The sequence below is a fragment of the Galeopterus variegatus genome, unplaced genomic scaffold (genome assembly GCF_000696425.1).
Source record: "Galeopterus variegatus unplaced genomic scaffold, G_variegatus-3.0.2 Scaffold860, whole genome shotgun sequence".
NCBI lineage: Eukaryota > Metazoa > Chordata > Mammalia > Dermoptera > Cynocephalidae > Galeopterus > Galeopterus variegatus.
In genome coordinates, this window is record NW_007726971.1 from 185,852 (window position 1) to 206,043 (window position 20,192).

Sequence of the window (20,192 nt, forward strand, 5' to 3'; positions counted from 1 at the left end):
CACTGAGGGTTGCGGTCTGTTGCCGGACACGAAAAAAGACAAAAAGGAAAAAAAAAAAAACAGTACAGTTATATCTTAGTGTTTTTCTGCCCTTTTTAAAGAGGTTAGTATCCATTATTAGTTGGGACTCTTATGTGACATGGTGTGGCTTTAGCTAACTATTCTATTAATGGCATTTAAAAAAATCATTTTGGGGCTGGCTAGTTAGCTCAGTTGGTTAGAGCATGGTGTTATAACTGGTGTTATCCCTGTACCAGCCACTTGCCCAAAAAAAAAAAATGTCATTTTGGACCTTTTTAAGGTTATAGTTCATCAGTTTTTTGGGTCTGATGGATTAATATAGGTTATAATTTATGTGATTTGGACAGATATTTTAAAAACTAGTTTAAATATTAAAAACAATTTTGAAATGCACAGTTGCTTTAATTTTTTCAATATATTCTTACTTAATAAAGATGAGTTCAAAACCAGTTTTATCATGGCAAAATGATATGTATTTTCTAAAAGCACACTGGCACCTACCTACTACTGAAGCACTATTGATTCTAGCCCACATTTTATCATTTTGTACCTCATTCAAAGATGGCACTAATTAATTGCTAAAGTTCAAAAAGGTCCTCAGCTTAAAGCAACTTTAATCACTAATGAACGCAAAAACTATTATAGTAAGCGGTGATTTGGTTTCATTCTCAAAAGCACCACATTTCTAAGAGACAAATATATTTCACCTGGTCAGTATACAGGAGCCCAACTCCTATGTCTACATTCCATAAGCAATAGCTACTCAAGATATTTTTGAAGTAATTCTGCTCTTGGTGTTGTTAAGACATATGTCTCTACCCATGTCATCATGTAAAAATACCCCTGCTGCGCTGTCATTCAAAATGAAAATAGATTATTTCAAACACATTGCAGCCCTGTCTAAGAATTATTCAAGGATGTTATTGTTGTAAGAATGTTAAAGGTGCTATTTTTTCTCATTGACTAAATTTACATCCATTTTCCAAATGTTCTAAAATGAAAATGTTTAACTTTATTTATTTATTTATTTTTATTTTTTTATTTTTATTTTTTTCCTTTTTGTCTTTTTTTTACTGACTGGTAACGGGATTGCAACCCTCGGTGTTGCACCCGCACTGCACTCAGCCAGTGAGCGGGAACCGGTCTCCACATGGGATCCGAACCCTCAGTGGGAGCGCTGCCGCACTCCCAAGCGGCGCACTCTCCAGTGCGCCACCTTGCCGGCCCGAAAATGTTTAACTTTATGACTAGCAAAAGTTGTTTTATTATGAAATAAAGCATACATACAAGAGTAATAAAAAAAATTATGTACAGTTCTAAAATCAGCAATAAACACCTATGCACCCAGCACAAGATTAGAAATAGGCCATTAACATATCCCAGAAGCCCCATTCTGTGCCTTCTCTAATTGCTTCCCTTTCCCTTCCCTCCAGAGGTAACCACTGTCCTGTATTTTGTGCTATATAGTGTCTTCCTTTTTTATGCTTTTTTTTTTTTTTACCACTTATATACTTGTATACCCAAACAATACATTATTTAGTTTTGCCTAGTTTTAAACTTTATATGAATGGAATTGTGCTGTTATGTTTTCTTCTATGACTTGCTTCTTTCACTCATAATTATGTTTTTAAGATTCTTCCAGGTTGATGTGTGTACCTGTGGTTCATTTCTGCTCTTACAGAATATTTAGTAGGAACATACCATAAGTTATTTGTCCATTTTACTGTTAATGAGTAGTTGAGTAATTTCCAACTTTTTGCTATTATGTCCAGTTCCTGCTATAAATTCCTAGTATTACATTTGTGAGAGTTCCTGGAAGGCATATACCCAGAACTACTGGGTTGTAGAGCATGCACATGTTTATTTGCAAACTGATTCAGAAGTGTTCAAAACTTGTTTCATATTCTAAAATCTGATAACATTTTATATTGCCTTGTTTTTAAAAATAATTTTGCCAATTTTATGGGTGAGATAATGGTATCTCAATGTGGGTTTAATTTGCATTTCCCTGACCAATGACTGTCTTTTCATGTTTATTTTCTGGGCCTTTCATCTACTATAAATTCAATTATTTTTCCCATTTGTCTACAGGTTTACTTTTGTCTTAATGATTTATAGGACTTGATACCTGCAAGATATATATTCATAAGTCTATTTTCATGTGTTGCAAACATCTTCTTCCAGTTTGTAGTTTGGCTTTTCTTTCTTTCTTTTTTTTAATGGTGTCTTTTGATAACTGGAAGTTTTCAATTTTAATACAATCAAATTCATCACCCATTTCTTTTCCGATCTGTGCTTTTTCATTCTTCTTTCAGAAATCTATCCCTACCCCCAAGGGCACAAAGACATTCTATAAATGTTCTTCTGAGAGTTTTTGTTTTGCCTTTCATATTTAGATCTTTGATCTAACTGAACTGATTTTGCTGTGAGGCAAAGATCCAATTTTACTTTCTTCTCTATAGATAAACAATAATGCCAACTCCATGAATTAAAAAGTCCATTATTTCCCCACTGTTCTGCAACACTATCACTGCTGTATGTCAAGTATCCACACACACTGCTTGCTCTGGGATTTTTGTAGGCACACTTTTTTTTTCATCCTAGTTTGGTAAGAGTTTTTATTGAGAAGTTTAGAAGATTTTTCTCCTTTAATCTATAAATGAAATATATCATTTATTATTTTAATGTTACAACAACTGTACATTCCTGGAACAAACCTAAGATGGTCAGAGAATTTTACTGGTGAGTTCAAAATACTGATGATGTATTTTTTAATACACTGCTGGATTTGGTTTGCTAATCTATAATCTTTTACATGTAGGTTAATGAATAAGATTTCCCCATAATGTTCTTTTTCATACTGTGATTAGCTAATTATATGTGTCAACTTGGCTGTGCCATGGTGCCCAGATATCTAGTCAAACATTATTCTGGATGTTTCTGTGAAGGTGTTTTTTGGATGAGATTGGATGAGATTGGGACTCTTCCAATCAGTTGAAGGCCTTTACAGGTAAAGACTGACCTCCCTTGAGTAAGAAGGAATTCAGCCAGCAGACAGCCTTTGGACTTGAACTGTAATACTGGCTCTTCCCTGGGTCTCCAGCCTGCTCGCCCACTCTGAAGATTCTGGACTTGACAGCCTCTATAATTGCTTGAGCCAATTCCTTAAGATAAATCTCTTTCTCTATATAAACACACATGCTATTGGTTCTGTCTCTTTGGAAAACCCTGACTAATATATTTTCTGTTATAAACTGAATTGTGTCCCCCCCTAAATTCATATTTTGAAGCCCTATCCCCCAATTGTGAATGTATTTGAAGATAGGACCTTTAGGGAACAAATTAAGGTAAAATGAAGTCATAAGGGTAGTTCCCCAGTCCAATAGGACTAGTATACTTATAAGAAGAGGAAGGGACACCAGAGATCTTTCTCTCTTCACAAACACACAGAGAAAAGGCCATCTACAAGCCAGGAAGAAAGGCCTCACCAGAAATCAACTATGACTGCATCTTAATCTTGAGCTTCTAAGTCTCTGTAACTGTGAGAAAATAAATTGTGGTTTTGTTATGATGGCCTTAGCCGACTAACACACCGTCTTTTCAGGTTCCCTATTTTTCTATCCTCTTATGATAGTATGTGATTTGGATACTGTGTTGTAGAATAAGTCTAGTAGTTAAGCTTGTTAATTACATTGTTAAAATCTTATATAGAATTACTGATTTTATCTCCTTATAAATTTCTGGGTCATACATTAAAGTTTAACTGTAATGGTAGCTTTGTATATTTCTTCTTTATATTTCCATTTTTTGTTTCATATTTTTTGGGACTTTGCTAATGCTGTAGACTGAATGTTTTTGTCCCCCCCGCTGCCCCCAAATTTATATCTTGAGGCCTTCCCCAATGTGATGGTATTTGGCCGTGGGATTTTTGGGAGGTTATTGGGTCATGAGGATGGAGCCTTCATGAATGGAATTAGTGTTTCCCAGTGGAATAGCAGGTTTCCTTATAAACCTTTGGTCCTCATGTTAGACACGTATTTCTGGCTTTCTACCTTATGATCATATCGTTCACCTGCATTTCCTGACACCTTGAGGAGGATCACGAACCTCATTCTGGCCAATGAATTATGTCAGGAGTGATGTGTGTCACTTCTGGGACAGATCATTTGAATTAAAGTGTGAGGCCCTCCAGAACTTTCTCTTCCCTCTGGCATGACAATCAACAGCACTCAAGATGGTGGCTGCTCCATCATATTGAATCTTTAAGTGACTATGATTAGCAAAGCCCTGTCTGCCAATCCATAATAATTATATACTATAAATGAGAAATAATCTTTTGTTTTTAAGCCACTAAATTGTTAGGGTTGACAGTTACAAACCTGAACTATCCTGATGATATTACAAGAAGTAATTCATTAATCAATAACAGATGAAAACTATATTTCCAAGCTGACACTAGAGTGATTAATGAAGGAGTTAGTCAGTTGGTCTTCCCTGTAGCATCTTAGACTGACAAAATGTCGAAAGGGATAGAATAAGAATAGGTCATTATTCCGTTTTCCAAATATTTTACATTTAAACTAAAAAATAAACCTAATTCCAAAGATAGGTGTTCTGGTTATCTACTACTGCATGATATACCACCCCAAACTTAGAGGATTAAAAAAAATTCTCTCTCATGGTTCTGTGGGTTGATAGCTGGGCATTTTTTGCTTGGGGTCTCTGTGTGGTTACAGTCAACTGGCAGCTAAGTCAGGAGTCAGCTAAAGGTTCAAATGAGCTGGATGTCTGGGATGGCTCATTCAAATGGCTGTCAGCTGATGCTGGCTGTTGGTTGCGAGTTCAGCTGGGGCTGGATCTTCATACTATGTAGGCTTCTTACACATGGCAGCTGATGCTACAAGGGAGCATCCCAAGTATGAGTGGCAAGAGGTAGAAGCTTCCAGGCCATTTCAAGTCTTTGCCCTTAATTGGAACAGCATTGTTTCCACAATATTCCATGGTCAAAGCAGTCATTGTGCCTGCCCAGATTAAAGAATTTAGAGAAATAAACTCTACCTCTTGATGAATGAGTGGTAAGGGCACATTGGAGACGGGAATTTGGGAATGAGAGATATCGTGTAGCCATCTTTGAGAAATACAATCTGATACTATGGGCTTGTATTCAAATTTTTGTAACTGAAGTAGTCAGATGCTAAAATTATGAGAGATTAAACCTACTGGATTGCTTAAATGATGTTTTGGAATAAAATATATAATACCACATATTTAAAAAGAGCAAACTCCTGGGCCGGCCCGGTGGTGCACTGGATAGTGCGCCGCTTGGGAAGCGCGGCGGCGCTCCCACCCGAGGGTTCGGTTGATGAATGAGTGGTAAGGGCACATTGGAGACGGGAATTTGGGAATGAGAGATATCGTGTAGCCATCTTTGAGAAATACAATCTGATACTATGGGCTTGTATTCAAATTTTTGTAACTGAAGTAGTCAGATGCTAAAATTATGAGAGATTAAACCTACTGGATTGCTTAAATGATGTTTTGGAATAAAATATATAATACCACATATTTAAAAAGAGCAAACTCCCTTCCATTTTTAAATACTCCTTGATGTAAACTAGTTCAGAAATCAGGATTTTATGAGATACTATTTTACCTATATGCTACCTCTCTTAGAATATTAACATCTCAAGTCCACTTGCATCTTTTATGATTATCCTGAGATCTACTTTTACAAGTATCTATGATAGCACATAGTGGGAATTTAATAAATATTAATTAATGATGCAAGTTATGATACCAGAAAACTCCTAAACTTAATAAATTCTATATTCATTAATTTTAACAAAATTTCAAAAAGTTGCAGATCAAAACTAATGAATGAAAGTAACCTTCAGTACATAGCATTGCTTCATGCATGTAATTTTTCCTTTTGTCTCTCTTATAAGTTACCAGTCTCCTCAAATAAATCACCTGCTTATTTGTCTATTTCTCCAAATTGATTTAAATCTCTGTGAAGTTAGGGAACATGTCTGTCTTGTTCACTATTGTATTCTTTATGCTTAGCACAAATCCTAGCACATACTAGGGACTAAAGAGTTGACCCTAGATAATAACCATATGTCTTAAACTTACATTTACAGTATTGCATAAGTTGTTTCTTTTCTTTCACATTCAAAATTTACTTTAAATAGACCTGCCCCAAATACTAGGTGTTTTTGGCATGGTTACTATAGTGAATGTGGGTCTAACTTAATAGTTTAGAGAAGTCAAGGCAAATGATGACAGTAACAAAGAACAAATTGAGACTGCTTATTAAAATCCTTTAAAAAGTGACATTAATTTACTAACAAATACCGTATTAGAGAGAGAATTCTAAACCTAAAACAGTATCTGGAAAAATAACTAGAACTAAAAGGCATATTAATTATTTAGTGGAATAACTACTTTATGCATTATTTTGTTCTTTTCAAAATCATGTTTCTATTTTGGTTACCTGCAAAGGAAGTAGAGGGTTCCAATGATAAGTGTTACTAGAAGAACAGCCAGTGCCACAAAAGCTGCAAACAGGTTACTCTTAGTTTGGATGCTGAAGCTTGGGAGAAAAACCTCTTCACAACGAGCTCCTGTATAATTTTCAATGCACCTACAGGATAAAATTTTAGATAAAGAATTGCATTCTCTGTTCCATTAGCTAATTTGGAAAGCAAAAGGCTTCCAGCTTTTATAAAGAAAAAGAAGACTAATTTTCAGATTGTGAACACGGAATAATAATTGTTATACTTAACTCAAAGTTATTATTTTGTATCTGGAATAGATGAGGATATAAATGCATTTTTCCTCAAAACTGTTAACTGGTTATTCCAGCCCCATTTATTAAATAATCATTTCCTTACCCATTGTTTAACAGTGCCTCCTTTAACATATGCCAAATCTGTATAAGTAACAGCATGTTCTTACTATTCTTCTTCAATGATCTATACATCTAATCTTGGGCCACTACCACACTGCTTCAATATTGATACTTTTAATACACTTTAATATCTGGTAGTTCTACTCCTTACCTTACTACTTTCCTTTTCTAAAATATTTATTTATGTTTTCATTTGCCAAATATTTTAAAGCCAATTACTTTTACCTCTCTAAAGCTATATGACAAAGAACCACAATCTTTGGTATTACCAATCAGTTCCTTTTTCCCTGTAAAGATGTTCAAAGGATTAGAAAACACAGAGACTGATATAAATTAATGAGAATGACACTGTTTGGCACCAGATCAATTTCATTATTTTGCAGATGCATTTAAAATAAAGAATATTTTAATATAAATTGATGTTTATAAAGCAACCCAAGAAGTTATGGAGTAAACTACACTTAGCAATAATTCTGTGTAAAAGAGCGTGTGTATACACTTTAAGCTGGTTTTACCAAAAATAGAAAGGTTGATTCTATTAAATGAATTCTCCTGACCACTTTCCAGCTTAGGTAGGTAATTAGAAATTTTATCTCTATTTCTCCTACTTAGACCAATGAGCATATCAGGCCTAGAAAGTTACATGTGAACTAATTACTAGCTTTGACAACTAATGTGATAGAATAATAAAGCAGTGTACAAATAAATAAGAGGAAATAACATCAAGATATAGCACAATGGATCAATTTTAGTTAAATGAGCACATGAAAGGTGTTCTATGAATTCAAGCCCTACCCAGTGTGAGGCAGTGGTGTTATTGGTGATAGCTTCCACTGTGGGTGTCAGTTTAAGTTAAGCAGCTCTCTAGAGTCTCTCAAACTACCATCGAGATGGGGCTGAAGAGAAATAGAAGGGAAAATTAAGGATAGAGTATGAGTGGCAAACTGAAATGCAAGTAAAAATATTTTGGGAAAAATCATAATTACCTAAAGTCTAAATATAAAATACCAATTTTTTCCATAGTTTAAGTCAGCTAAATAATCATTAGAAAAAAGATTAAATGAAAGTATTTTGTTTCTTTCTCCTCTAGCTCCACCTCCCACCTCCCAAAAGGGCAATAAATACACACCCATAGTTTAAGTCAGCTAAATAATCATTAGAAAAAAGATTAAATGAAAATATTTTGTTTCTTTCTCCTCTAGCTCCACCTCCCACCTCCCAAAAGGGCAATAAATACACACACACACCCCTAGAAAGTCAACAGAGATTGCCATCACAATCAATACCTGTGCCATCACAGTATAAACAAAGAAGAAAGGGGCAGCATTCCACACAGTAAAAAAACAGGTTCTAAATTTACTTTTCAAAAGTATCTTTAAAATAACAAAGAAATAAAAAATAAAAAGTCCTCTATAATTTTCCTAATTATTTTTTCAACAGATGTTAGTAAGTAACAATTATTTGTGACTTCTAAAGGTTTTTTTAAAGAAAAGTTTTAGCCACTGAAAGAAATTCCTGTCATAGTTTTAAAATAACTCTCCAGTTTTGAAATAATGTCAAAAATGGGCTCAGTTTCCATTCTAAAAAAAAATAATAATAACTAGAACCCTAAATAAATAAATCCTAAAATGAGCGAGTATAATTTTTTTGATAAGGAAGATTTCTTTTTAATAAGCTATAAGTTTACTACTTGATTTTCAAGGAAGGCTACTCAAGTTTACATAAGATTGAACTTCAAAGAAAACAAGACATGCTGGCTGATGTAACTAACCATAAATGTTTTACCTGGACAATAAATACTTTGAGTTTGAAAAAGTCAAGAGAATGGTGTAAATATAAGTCTTATGGTTAGATCAGGATTTAAGCAAACAGAAAAAGGCATATAAAGTAAACCAATCAACACTAGAGTGTTCTATAGTCTTAACAGCCTGGGTAAAGCAAATGTGTGCTCTTGTGGGAAAGTAAAAGTGAGATAACTTTGAGCAAAGCAAAGTCAAGGGAAAACAAATCTTATTATTGTTTAGCTAGTTGAATCGGAATTTAGAGAAAGGCAAAGACAAATTTAAATATTTCTGTGTTATCCAAAATGTGTAGGATTGGCTAACCTACAAATGAATTTAAAATTTTCAGATATTTATCATACAAAAAAGTAAACACTGCCTACCAATGATTGTGTACAAGGATTCCACTTCTAAAGCTCTAGTTCATTTATAAAAATGTTATGACCTCACTTATGGCACAAATATAAAATTTCAGGCAACTATAATTAATCAACTTCTTTAAAGATAAATAAGGGTAAATTAAGTAGATACAGATAAGTGGTAGTACTAGGAGAAAAAAACACAGAAAGGTCAACTATTGCACCAGCATTTACGCAGAACTAAGTAGTTTTCACTCTTTATGTAAGTAACTCTTGCTAAATTATTTCTGGACCTCACTTCTGCACAGACTGCCAAGTAGCAAACAGTTATGCCATCTAATGAGGTGAATAAGTAGCACTAAGGGATCACGCACATTTTCCTGGAATTGAAGATTAATTCTGGATGGAATAGGTACAAATGCTCAACTAGGTGAGAAACTCCAAAACTCAGAATCCAATTTATATGTGTTAGTTTTCTGACTGAATACCACCAACAATCTGATGCTAAACACAGAAGCAATGTTCAGTACATTGGACATGAAATATATTCATTATATTCTTCAGCATTCAAGGTAAGTTCTTACAACATTAGAGACCTTTAGCATGAATAAAAGAACAAAGGTTTTAATCATGTACGCCAACAGAGTGCCATTTAGCTTCAAGAAAGAATATCGGACTGTGAGGTGGAAAAATCTAGTTTCTTGGCCCCACTCTTGTGCTTGTTGGCTGTGTGATCTTGAGCAAGTCACGTAAACTCTCCAAGACTCTATAAAATCAAAATAACAACACCTGATTTAACTATTTCATAGGGCTAGGGTCAGAAGCAAATAAGATGATGTCTATAAGTGCTTTGAACATTGAAATGTACTATACAAGTGAAATTGAAATGAAAGTAGTCACTTTGCAAAGGCCATGTTTACACCTAATGTTGAACTAGAGGGAATATAATGCCTAATAAAGATTATAGATCTTTAAGATTAAGATCTTTAAGATTATAGATTAAGAACATGGCAATCAATAAATAAGCTACTATTATTATTAAATATTTCTCAGAAACAAGAAACAAAGTTTATATTATAAAAAGAGTTTGCTAACTAAAGAGAGAATCCATGTCAATACCAGTTCACTTGGGCTCATCTTTCCTGGAAAGAAAAAGTCTAATACTGGAATACCCTAATGTTGACTTCCATTTGACCAATACTCTGTGGCAATCAAAGTTCAATCTGAAACTCATAAAAATGGAGAAAACAAAACAAAAATATAATAAAATAAAATAAAACAATGAAAATCTGAAACTCATAAAAATGGAGAAAACAAAACAAAAATATAATAAAATAAAATAAAACAAAACTATTAGAACTGTTCAAGAAAACACTGACAACATGGGCTTGGATCTCTTTAACACTCAAGGGCCATACACAAATGTAGCAAAAATCCTACTTAACTTCTACCAGATTTTTATAGGTCAAGAACTTAGGGAAGACTGGCTCACAACCTTTGCCTCTTTTATTAGCTAGTGCATAAACACAATTTCATTAAGCATTTATTAGATTCTTAATAATATCTAGAGATATTTAGCTAACACTGTCTTAGAAAAATTTTGTTGTGTTTATGATAGTACCACCATTAAAAATTGACAATTATTAGCACTTCGAATGTTTTAGTATAATTTAAGTCCAGTTAAAAAGCAAAATCTTACATTCTTTCAAGATTGATTGCTACCCAGATAATTCATATGCTGAAACGAACTATACATTGTTTCTGAATATAAATGATAAAACAGTCTGCATAGAGAATAATCCATATTTCTCACTACACAGGGTATTGTTTATACTTTTATCATGAAGGATTACAATTTTTTAGCTTATGTAAATCACTGTAAGAATCTGAAATGTTTTATTTACTGAAACTAGCTAAAGCACAGTGAATGAAGGAAGCAGGTCAAACACGCGGTGAGAGTAAGCCAACAGTAATGTAACAACATCACCTTCATTACTGTGTGCATGCACTGGCCAATTTTCTCCAGTGGACTTTTTGGGAGACACAAGGAATGCTGCTTGTTTCACCAGATTACTAAGGCAGAATTTTGTGATTTGTTAATTTTCTTCATGTTTTCTTCTTTCTCCATATTAACAAAATAAGTCACTCAAGTCTTTGTTCTCCATATTTTACCTGCCTCAATAAAAATGATCAGGGAGGAAATCTAAAACTGCTCTAAAAAGTAAAGTCTATTTATTTAAAGAAAAAAATTGGAAGAATAAGTAAAACTACAAACAAAAAGTACATATATATTTTTCATAGTATATCACATTATGATTCTTACTATAAAAAATATGCACATATATACTCGTATATACAAAGTATTTATTTATACATAAAAATTGGTATATGTCTGTTTTCCCTTTCTTTTAAATAATAATTTCAGTAAATATAAAATTGTATTTAAATATTATAAATATTATATTAATGGGCCTTCCAATTGTAGAGAGTTTTCACTGTTCATGTTTTGGTAAAACTTTAAGGCTTCATCAAGACCATAAACCAGGATCAGCTAGAAAGACTTATGCTCTCAAATCACCAGACACTCAATTAAACCACAGTTCTAAATAGACAGTATCATGCTGGCATCTTACCTTCCCAGGCTTCAGGTCACAACAACCTTCTAATGCAGGGAAAATCTCATGCACCAACATGGAATAAGACAAAGAGAAGTCAGCATCAGTTCACTTCCTGACAAAAGAAGTTAAGTATTAGAGCTAGGCAAAAGTCACAGTTGTCACTCTGCATGGTATTCCTATGTAGGAAATGAACTTTTACTGATAAGATAGTGGAATATTTTTCAGCTGTCTTCCAAAGGAAATAGTGGATGATAAGACAGTAACCAAAAGGATAACTAATTCAGAAGCAAATACGTAATTTGATATAGCTTCATTTTGCAATAAGAAGAAAATGAAGGAACTTTAAAGTAGGGTATACATTTCTTTTCATGGCCCTTGGCTTCCTAGAATAGCAAGGAGCTAACCTGAGTTAGTTCTGAAGGGTAGTTTCTACTCTTAGACAAGTGACACAAATCAGTAAGGCAAGCTCAGGTAGAAGAGAAGTAGACCTAAGACAGCAGGTATGTTTCCACTGTTTCATAACCATATCCTGTTATGTGCTGATAAGCACAGTGATCTGGTAAAATGTGAGGTTTTAAGATTTCCCCTCTCTTAAGTTTTGTTCTAAGAATGGTGAGACAAAGAAAGATGTATCAGTTGTTTCTGCTGAGAATACGGATGAAGAATTTTTATATCAGAAGTAGGTTACTAAAATGAAAAGTGTTAACAAAATGCATGGCTAAATAGAGCAGTTGTTTTATGCAATTGCAACTGTTGTTCTATTACAAGCTTCGAGGCTGTTATTTCCTTTCTGTAAAAGTGTTCTAAAGATCAATCTAATTCCCAATGTTTAAGAAAGTGCCAAAAGTCAAAGTAAAGAAGACTTTGTCCTAACTAGTATCACAGAGGCATTTCGAACTTTTTTCTTTGAACTACAACCTCTACTAAATTTAGAGATGAAAAGGCAGAAGTCTTATCTAAAAAGAGTGCCAAGAACCAGCCTATCTTAATCAACTGATCTTAAGAAAACCTTAACATTTTCCGTGGTTAATAAAGCAACTCATAAAATCCTGACAATTCCTTTTGGAAACTGAGTTTAGTAAAACATACGGTCAGGTCCAGCAAGACTGCTGACAGACAAAAATACAAAACACAGTTAAGTGAGAAAACATGCCAAATGCAGAAGCACAACAAATGTTGTTTTTCTTATGATTTCCAATTATATGTGATCCTTAACCCTAGCCATTCTACTTTCATATCACTAGCCTTTCATATTATTATGTTTGTACTCCTAAACTGCTTCTTTTAAATAGATTCCAGTCTTTATTTTATCACTTGACAAATGATAATTTCTACCTATAAAACAGTGGGACTGCTACTGTTGTGGATATGGTACACAGCTTGGTATTAGCCAAGGCAACAGGGACCTTTTCTGGTCTAAGCATGTGGCTGTGTGGGCAGGTAGTGCTTGAGAATGCCCCTCTGGGAGGGACCTGGTGAAACCAAGCTTACCAAGTCACTCTGGATAAGTATTCCAGTAGATAATTCTTTGCCAAGTTAAACCTCCTCCTATCACAAAGTTCCACCTCCGCACCACAATGGCTGGCTCTGAAGTGATTCTCAGGCAGGGTCACAGGATGCATAGAAGAAAGTGAGGCAGCAAGTAAAGGCCTCACCAAGCTAGTGACAGGGAGAAAGGGGTTCTTCTTCACCTATCCCTGCACAGGACTTGGAGCAGGTGAAGAAAAACCCCTTCTCCCCCTCTTGTTCCAAGAACCTAGTAAGTTCCAGCTGGAAGGTTAAAGACTAGGAGCTGGCTGACCTTGTGTCTACGTTGACCAAGAATTCAAGGACTGGAGCATTTTTTCATATGACTGTTGGCCACATCCGGGAAATGCAAATCAAAACCACACTTAGATACCATCTCACCCCAGTTAGGATGGCAATGAAAAACAAAAAAGATTAACCAGGTATCTTGTCAAATGTACCCTTCTGGGTTATCTAATTCTATAGGGGCCTACACTTTTCATTGTCTTTGAGCTATTTTGCAACTCTGTAAATTGTAGGAAACTTATGCTAATGCAAATGAACTTTATCCAGTATAATACAATAGATTACTTGGTGCATACTGACTAGTTTCATAACTATCTGCAAACTTATTTCAACATGTCTAATTACCTATACAGTCATGTGCTGTATAACATCATTTCAGTCAACATTGGACAGAATATATGATTGTGGCCCCCTAAGATTATAATACCGTATTTTTACTGTACCTTTTCTATGTTTAGATACACAAATACTTACCATTGTGTTACAACGCCTATAGTAAGAGGCTGTACAGGTTTGTACCCTAGGAGCCATATATATATATATATATATACCATATAGCCTAGGTGTGTAGTAGGCTATACCATTTAGGTTTGTGTAAGTATACTCTATGATGTTCCCACAATGATGAAATCGCCTAACACATTCTCAGAACGGATCCCTGTCACTGTGACATATGACTATATATGTATGTATAGCTGGAGTTCTGAGTCAGTTGTAACATCTATTGGTTCCCTCATTAATCAATCAATTCCTCATTAGTCAATCAATTCCTCATTAATCAGTTAAATATATCTTTGTCATGTGTTCATTTTATATTTGTATGAAAATCATGATTTTCCTTTTTATAAAAATTTAATTTTTAAAAAAATTTTGAAGATAATCCACTGAGGTGCCCAATAGATTCATCTGACAGAGCTAGATAAACTCAGTTGCCAGAGCAGTGAGCCTCCTGGGCAGCTTATGCCCTGTTGTGTCTTTTCTTAGCTTCTAGAGGTAAATCCCAAGCACCAGCAGAACCTTAAATTCAGCTGGCTCTGTTGTGCTAGCTTTTTACCGTCTCTCCTTTTCTGTTTTGTTCTGTTATGTCTAATAAGTATTTCCCACTAGTAAGAGCAATGATAAGGGCTATGGTTTTATAGTTTGACCATCTAATGATCTCTGTTGATGGATGAGAGGTCTATTCTCTATTGGGTAAGAGATAACAAACAACCTGGTTAGATTTTTTTTTTTAATGTTTTTCTATTTGTCTATTTTTTTTTCTTTTAGCTCAAATCAATTAAAAATGTTATGCCCACTGGGAAGGAGAACACTCATTTGACATTTGAACCGGTAAGATTATGTGCTTCTGTGTTAACTCTTGATTTGTGCTAAATTTGTAGATCTTTAGCCATAATACTCTGTTTCTGTGTGTCCCAAATTCGGAAAGGCCTTTACCTCTCATTATGTGAGGATGAAGTATCTTACTATCTAAAGAGGGTATTAATAAATTATAGTATAAAGTCTCTTAAATTAAAGTAGCTCTATCTGATTGACTTATACAGATAAATAAGTTCTTATGTAAATTGAGTATTCCTAAAATTCCCAGAATAAGGAAACTGAACTTCTAATGCTTTAAATGTGCTACACTTAAACAAAAATCTGCTCACCAAAACTAAGAAACCTTGGCAAACAAGACCAGCTTAATAATTTTGGTTTGAAGCGTTGGAACCAGCCCAAATGTCCATCATCGAATGAGTGGATACAGAAAATGTGGTATATCTACACAATGGAATACTACTCAGCTATAAAAACGAATGAAATACTGCCATTTGCAACAACATGGATGGACCCTGAGAGAATTATATTAAGTGAAACAAGTCAGGCACAGAAAGAGAAATACCACATGTTCTCACTTATTTGTGGGAGCTAAAAATAAATAAATAAATTCACACACACACACAAAACCGGGAGGGGGGGAGAAGAAGACTTAACAACTATAATTCCTTGAAGTTGATACGACAAGCAGACGAAAGGACATTGTTGGGTGGGAGCGGGGAGAGGGAGGAGGGAGGGAGGTTTCGGTAATGGGCCACAATAACCAACCACATTGTATATCGACAAAATAAAAAAAATAAAAAATAAAATAAAAATAATTTAAAAATAAATAAATAATTTTGGTTTAACAAAAATAGTTAATATCGATAAATCTTTTCTCTGATTTATCGATATTAAGCATAACACACACATGTATTTTATTTCATGGGTTTGTTTTTCCCAAATTTGTACAGGCTTACTGATCAGAATAAGCTAACATTATTCCTGCATATTGTTAAAAATTATAAAAAATGTAAAACTGTGTTCAACTAATTTGAATCATTCTGACATTTTATTTCAACTGTAATTATGTTTTGTAGTATTTATGTTTTACAGTGGATAACTTCTAAGGTAACTTAAAACTATGAACTGATAGTAAATTGAATTAATTAATGGATTTCACTAGATACTTAAATAATTTTTAAATAAGGATACTGAAACATTAATCACTAAGTATAATTTTATGTTTATACTTTTGTTTCTTATATAAAGGTTATAGCTTTGGATCATGTTAATAAAGATACTCACTTATGCCACTTTAAGAAGTTGTGTAAAAGATGTGTGTGGCTGTAGAAAGTTGTAATTTGTGTGTACATGACTTCTGCATGCCTACTAAATTGCTTGTATATGCTAGACAGTTCTCAGTTATCCATCACCCGGTTTTCTCTGTAAAACAGAAGTTAGTTACTTGGTTGAAAGTTATAATTAACACACATAACGAGACTATACTAGGAACAACCATGACAGAGAAATACAACTGTATATGCTTTCTTGTTTTTCAATGAAAAAGCGTAGTTTTGTTCAAAAGCAGCAGTTCTCATGCTTTTTGGCCTCCAAACCAAAGGACTCTAGGGCTTTTTGAGGACTCAGAGTGTTTTTGTTTATACGGATTAAAACTATTGGTATTTACTATATGGGAAATTGAAACATAATTTTTTAAAAATATTATTTATTGGGGCCGGCCCGGTGGCGCACTGGAGAGTGTGCCGCTTGGGAGCACGGTGGCGCTCCCGCCGAGGGTTCGGATCCCATGTGGAGACCGGTTCCCGCTCACTGGCTGAGCGCGGTGTGGGCACGACACCTAGGGTTGCGATCCCGTTGCCGGTCCCCGGTGCGGGCGCGACACCGAGGGTTGCGATCCCGTTACCGGTCAGTAAAAAAGACAAAAAAAAGAAAAAAAAATTATTTATTGACTCCTTTGAAAATAAGAATGATGAACACACAGCATGTTACAAGTAGCATCTTAGTGTTGTTATAAAAATGGTTTTGATCTAGTGGAACCCCTGAGAAAGAACCACGGAAATCTAAAGTAAAGGGTCAATTTGTTCCAGAATATGAAAAAGCATAACAAAGGACAGAACTTAAGTAAATTTCATTTTCTTTATCTTATAATATCTAAGTCTGAAAAGAAGCTATGAAATGTGTTAAAATTTTAGTTAAGTTTTCTCAATTATAATGGGCTTACTTTCTTGGTTTACTGATAAATGCTTTCAGGTACAATATGACAGGATATTCTTTACCATTTGTGTGATCTCCTTAGAGAGCAGTATTCCAGTGTGTTAGAATATTTTTCGGTGCTTTATGTTGAATTTTTTATATCCTGGATTATTTAGGGGGAAAATAAAACCTAAGTTTTGTTACAATTGCATGACTTTCTATGTTCCTTTTTTTAAATGTTTGTTGTCCCTTTGAGTAAAGAGTTAATGAAGTATTGTTTCTCAGGAACCTATGATGCTATCTTCATCAACTGCCCAAATCTCCACTATTTTTTTATTTTGCCTGCCCAAAGTTGGATCTTGAATATAGAAAAAATAAAATAAAAATTTCAGGATGTCTTTTACACCTAAAAGAGGAGCCCTGGAAAAAAAAATCACAAAAACTTTTGTCTTTTACCTTTAAAAAAAGAGACAATAGAAATAATCATAATAGTAAGACTCTGAATAAAAATCTCTAGAAGTTCCTGGAGGTTTCTCAATGCCTTAGACATCCATAATATATTTTATTTTTAATTGAAACATAATTGTACATATCTATGGGGTGCAGCCTTGAATATTAATACCTATGTGCAATATGTGATGCTCAAATCAGGATAATTAGTATATTCCATGTTACACAATGTAATAATTTTTTGTGGCCCTTTACCAGTTGCTGGTTAATCCCCCTTCCACCTCCTACTTTCCCACTGCTGGTGGCCTCAGTTCTGTTCTCTCCTTTTGAAAGTTGAATGAATTATTGTGATTGTTATATATTTCCTTCTTTATTTTTTTAGCTCCCACTTATGAGGGAGGACATGTGGTATTTCTCTTTCTGTATCTGGCTTATTTTACTTAACATAATTTTCCCTAAGTTTATCCATGTTGCCGCGAATGGCAGAATATCATTCTTTTTTATGGCAGAGTAGTATCCCTTTGTGCATATATACCACACTTTTCTTATCCAGTTGTCCCTTGTGAAGAATGTCATTAGTATCTTGATGGGCATTGTATTGAATCTGTAGATTGCTTTGGATAGTATGAACATTACCACGATGTTAATTCTCCCAATCCAAGAACATGGAATGTCTTTCCATCTTTTCATGTCCTCTTTCATTTTTTTCAGCAGTGATTTATAGTTCTCATTGTAGAGATCTTTTACCTCCTTGGTTAAATTTATTCCTCAGTATTTTATTTTATTTTTTTGGTGACTATTGTAAATAGGCTTGCTTTCTTGATTTCTTTTTCTGCTAGTTCATTGTTGGAGTATAAAAACACTATTGATTTTTGTGTGTTGATTGTGTATCCTGCAACTTTACTGAATCATTTATCGGTTCTCAGAATTCTTTTGCAGAGTCTGTAGGTTTTCCTATATATAGGATCATGTCATCTGCAAACAGGAACAGTTTGACTTTGTCTTTTCCTATGTAGATGCCCTTTCTTTCTTTCTCTTGCCTGATTGCTCTGGCTAGTACTTCCAATGTTAAATAGGAGTAGTGAGAGTGGGCATCCTTGTCTTCTTCCTGTTCTTAAGGGAAAAGCTTTCAGCTTTTTCCCCATTCAGGATGATATTACCAGTGAGTTTGTCATATATGGTTTTTATTGTGTTGAGATACTTTCCTGCTATACCTAATTTGCTGAGTCTTCATCATGAAGGGATGTTGAATTTTGTCAAATGCTTTTCTGCATCTATTGAGATAATCATATGGTTTTGTCCTTGACTTTGTTGACGTGGTGTATCACATTTATTGACTTTCATATCTTGAATCATCCATGCATCGCTGGAATGAATCCCTGGGATGTATAATTTTTTGATGTATTGCTGTATTCTGTTTGCTAATATTTTGAGAATTTTTGCATTTATGTTCATCAGAGGTATTGGCCTCTAGTTCTCTTTTGTTGTTGTATCTTTGGTTTTGGAATCAGGATGATGCTGGCATCATAGAATGAGTTTGGGAGAATGGACTCTATTTTTTGGAATAGTTTGAAGAGAATTGGTATTAATTTCTCTTTAAAGGTTTGGTAGAATTCATTAGTAAAGCCATCCAGTCCTGGGCTTTCCTTTGTCAGGAGACTGCTGATTATTGCTTCAAACTCATTGCTTGTTACTTGTCTGTTCAGGTTTTCTATTTCTTCTTGGTTCAGTCTTCTTATTTATTTATTTTATTATGAATATTCATGAGATACAAAGCTGATTGTCATCCTTCATGGCATGATGTGAGGGCCAGATTCATACTTGCAGCATACCCATTACCAGAAATTGCTTTTGTATCCCATATACCCCACCCAATTATCCCCACCTCCCTCCCCTTCCCTTTATCCCCCACTCCACTTCGTAGCCCAAGGAATGTTCTCTCCCTTTGCAAGACCCATGCACTACTGTGGTCTTTCTTTCCTTCCTTCTTTCTCTCTTAGCACCCAGATATGAGTGAGTACATGCGGTATTTATCCCTCTGTGCTTTGCTTATTTCACTCAATGTAAGTTTCTCCAGTTTCATCCATGTTATTGTAAATTGGAGTATTTCATTCTTTTTTAATGGCAGAGTAGTATTCCATGTGTATATATACTACAGTTTCCTTATCAATCATCCATCAATGGACATATAGGTTGGTTCCATGTTTTGGCTATTGTAAACAGAGCTGTGATGAACATGGGAGTGCACGTATCCCTTTGACATGATGATTTCCGTTCCTCTGGGTATTTACCCAGAAATGGGATTGCTGGATCATATGGAAGATCTATCTGTAATTGTTTGAGAAACCTCCATACTGTTTTCCATAGTGGTTGTACTAATTTACAGTCCCACCAACAGTGTCCCTTCACTCTACACCCTCACCAGCATGTGTTATTCACCGTCTTTTTGATTATAGCCAGTCTAACTGGGGTGAGGTAGTATCTCAGTGTAGTTTTAATTTATATTTCCTTGATGACTAGTGATGTCGAGCATTTTTTCATGTATTTGTTGGCCATTTGTATGTCTTCCTTTGAAAAATGTCTGTTCAGCTCCTTTGCCATTTTTTAATTTTTTTTTTTTTTTACTGTGTAACTGCTTGAGTTCTATGTATATTCTGGATATTAATCCCTTGTAATATGCATAGTTAGCAAACATTTTCTCCCACTCTATAGGTTGTTGTTTCACTCTGTT

General features: G+C 34.5%; 1 protein-coding gene across 1 annotated transcript in view; it reads right to left on the bottom strand.

The window, feature by feature from the left end:
• NRG4 (neuregulin 4) overlaps positions 1 to 20,192 on the bottom strand; it is a 68,348-nt gene that overhangs the window by 11,574 nt on the left and 36,582 nt on the right. The window contains exon 4 of the mRNA XM_008572985.1: positions 6,515 to 6,664. Coding sequence (XP_008571207.1) covers positions 6,515 to 6,664 — 150 coding nt within the window. The remainder of the gene's footprint in view (positions 1 to 6,514; positions 6,665 to 20,192) is intronic.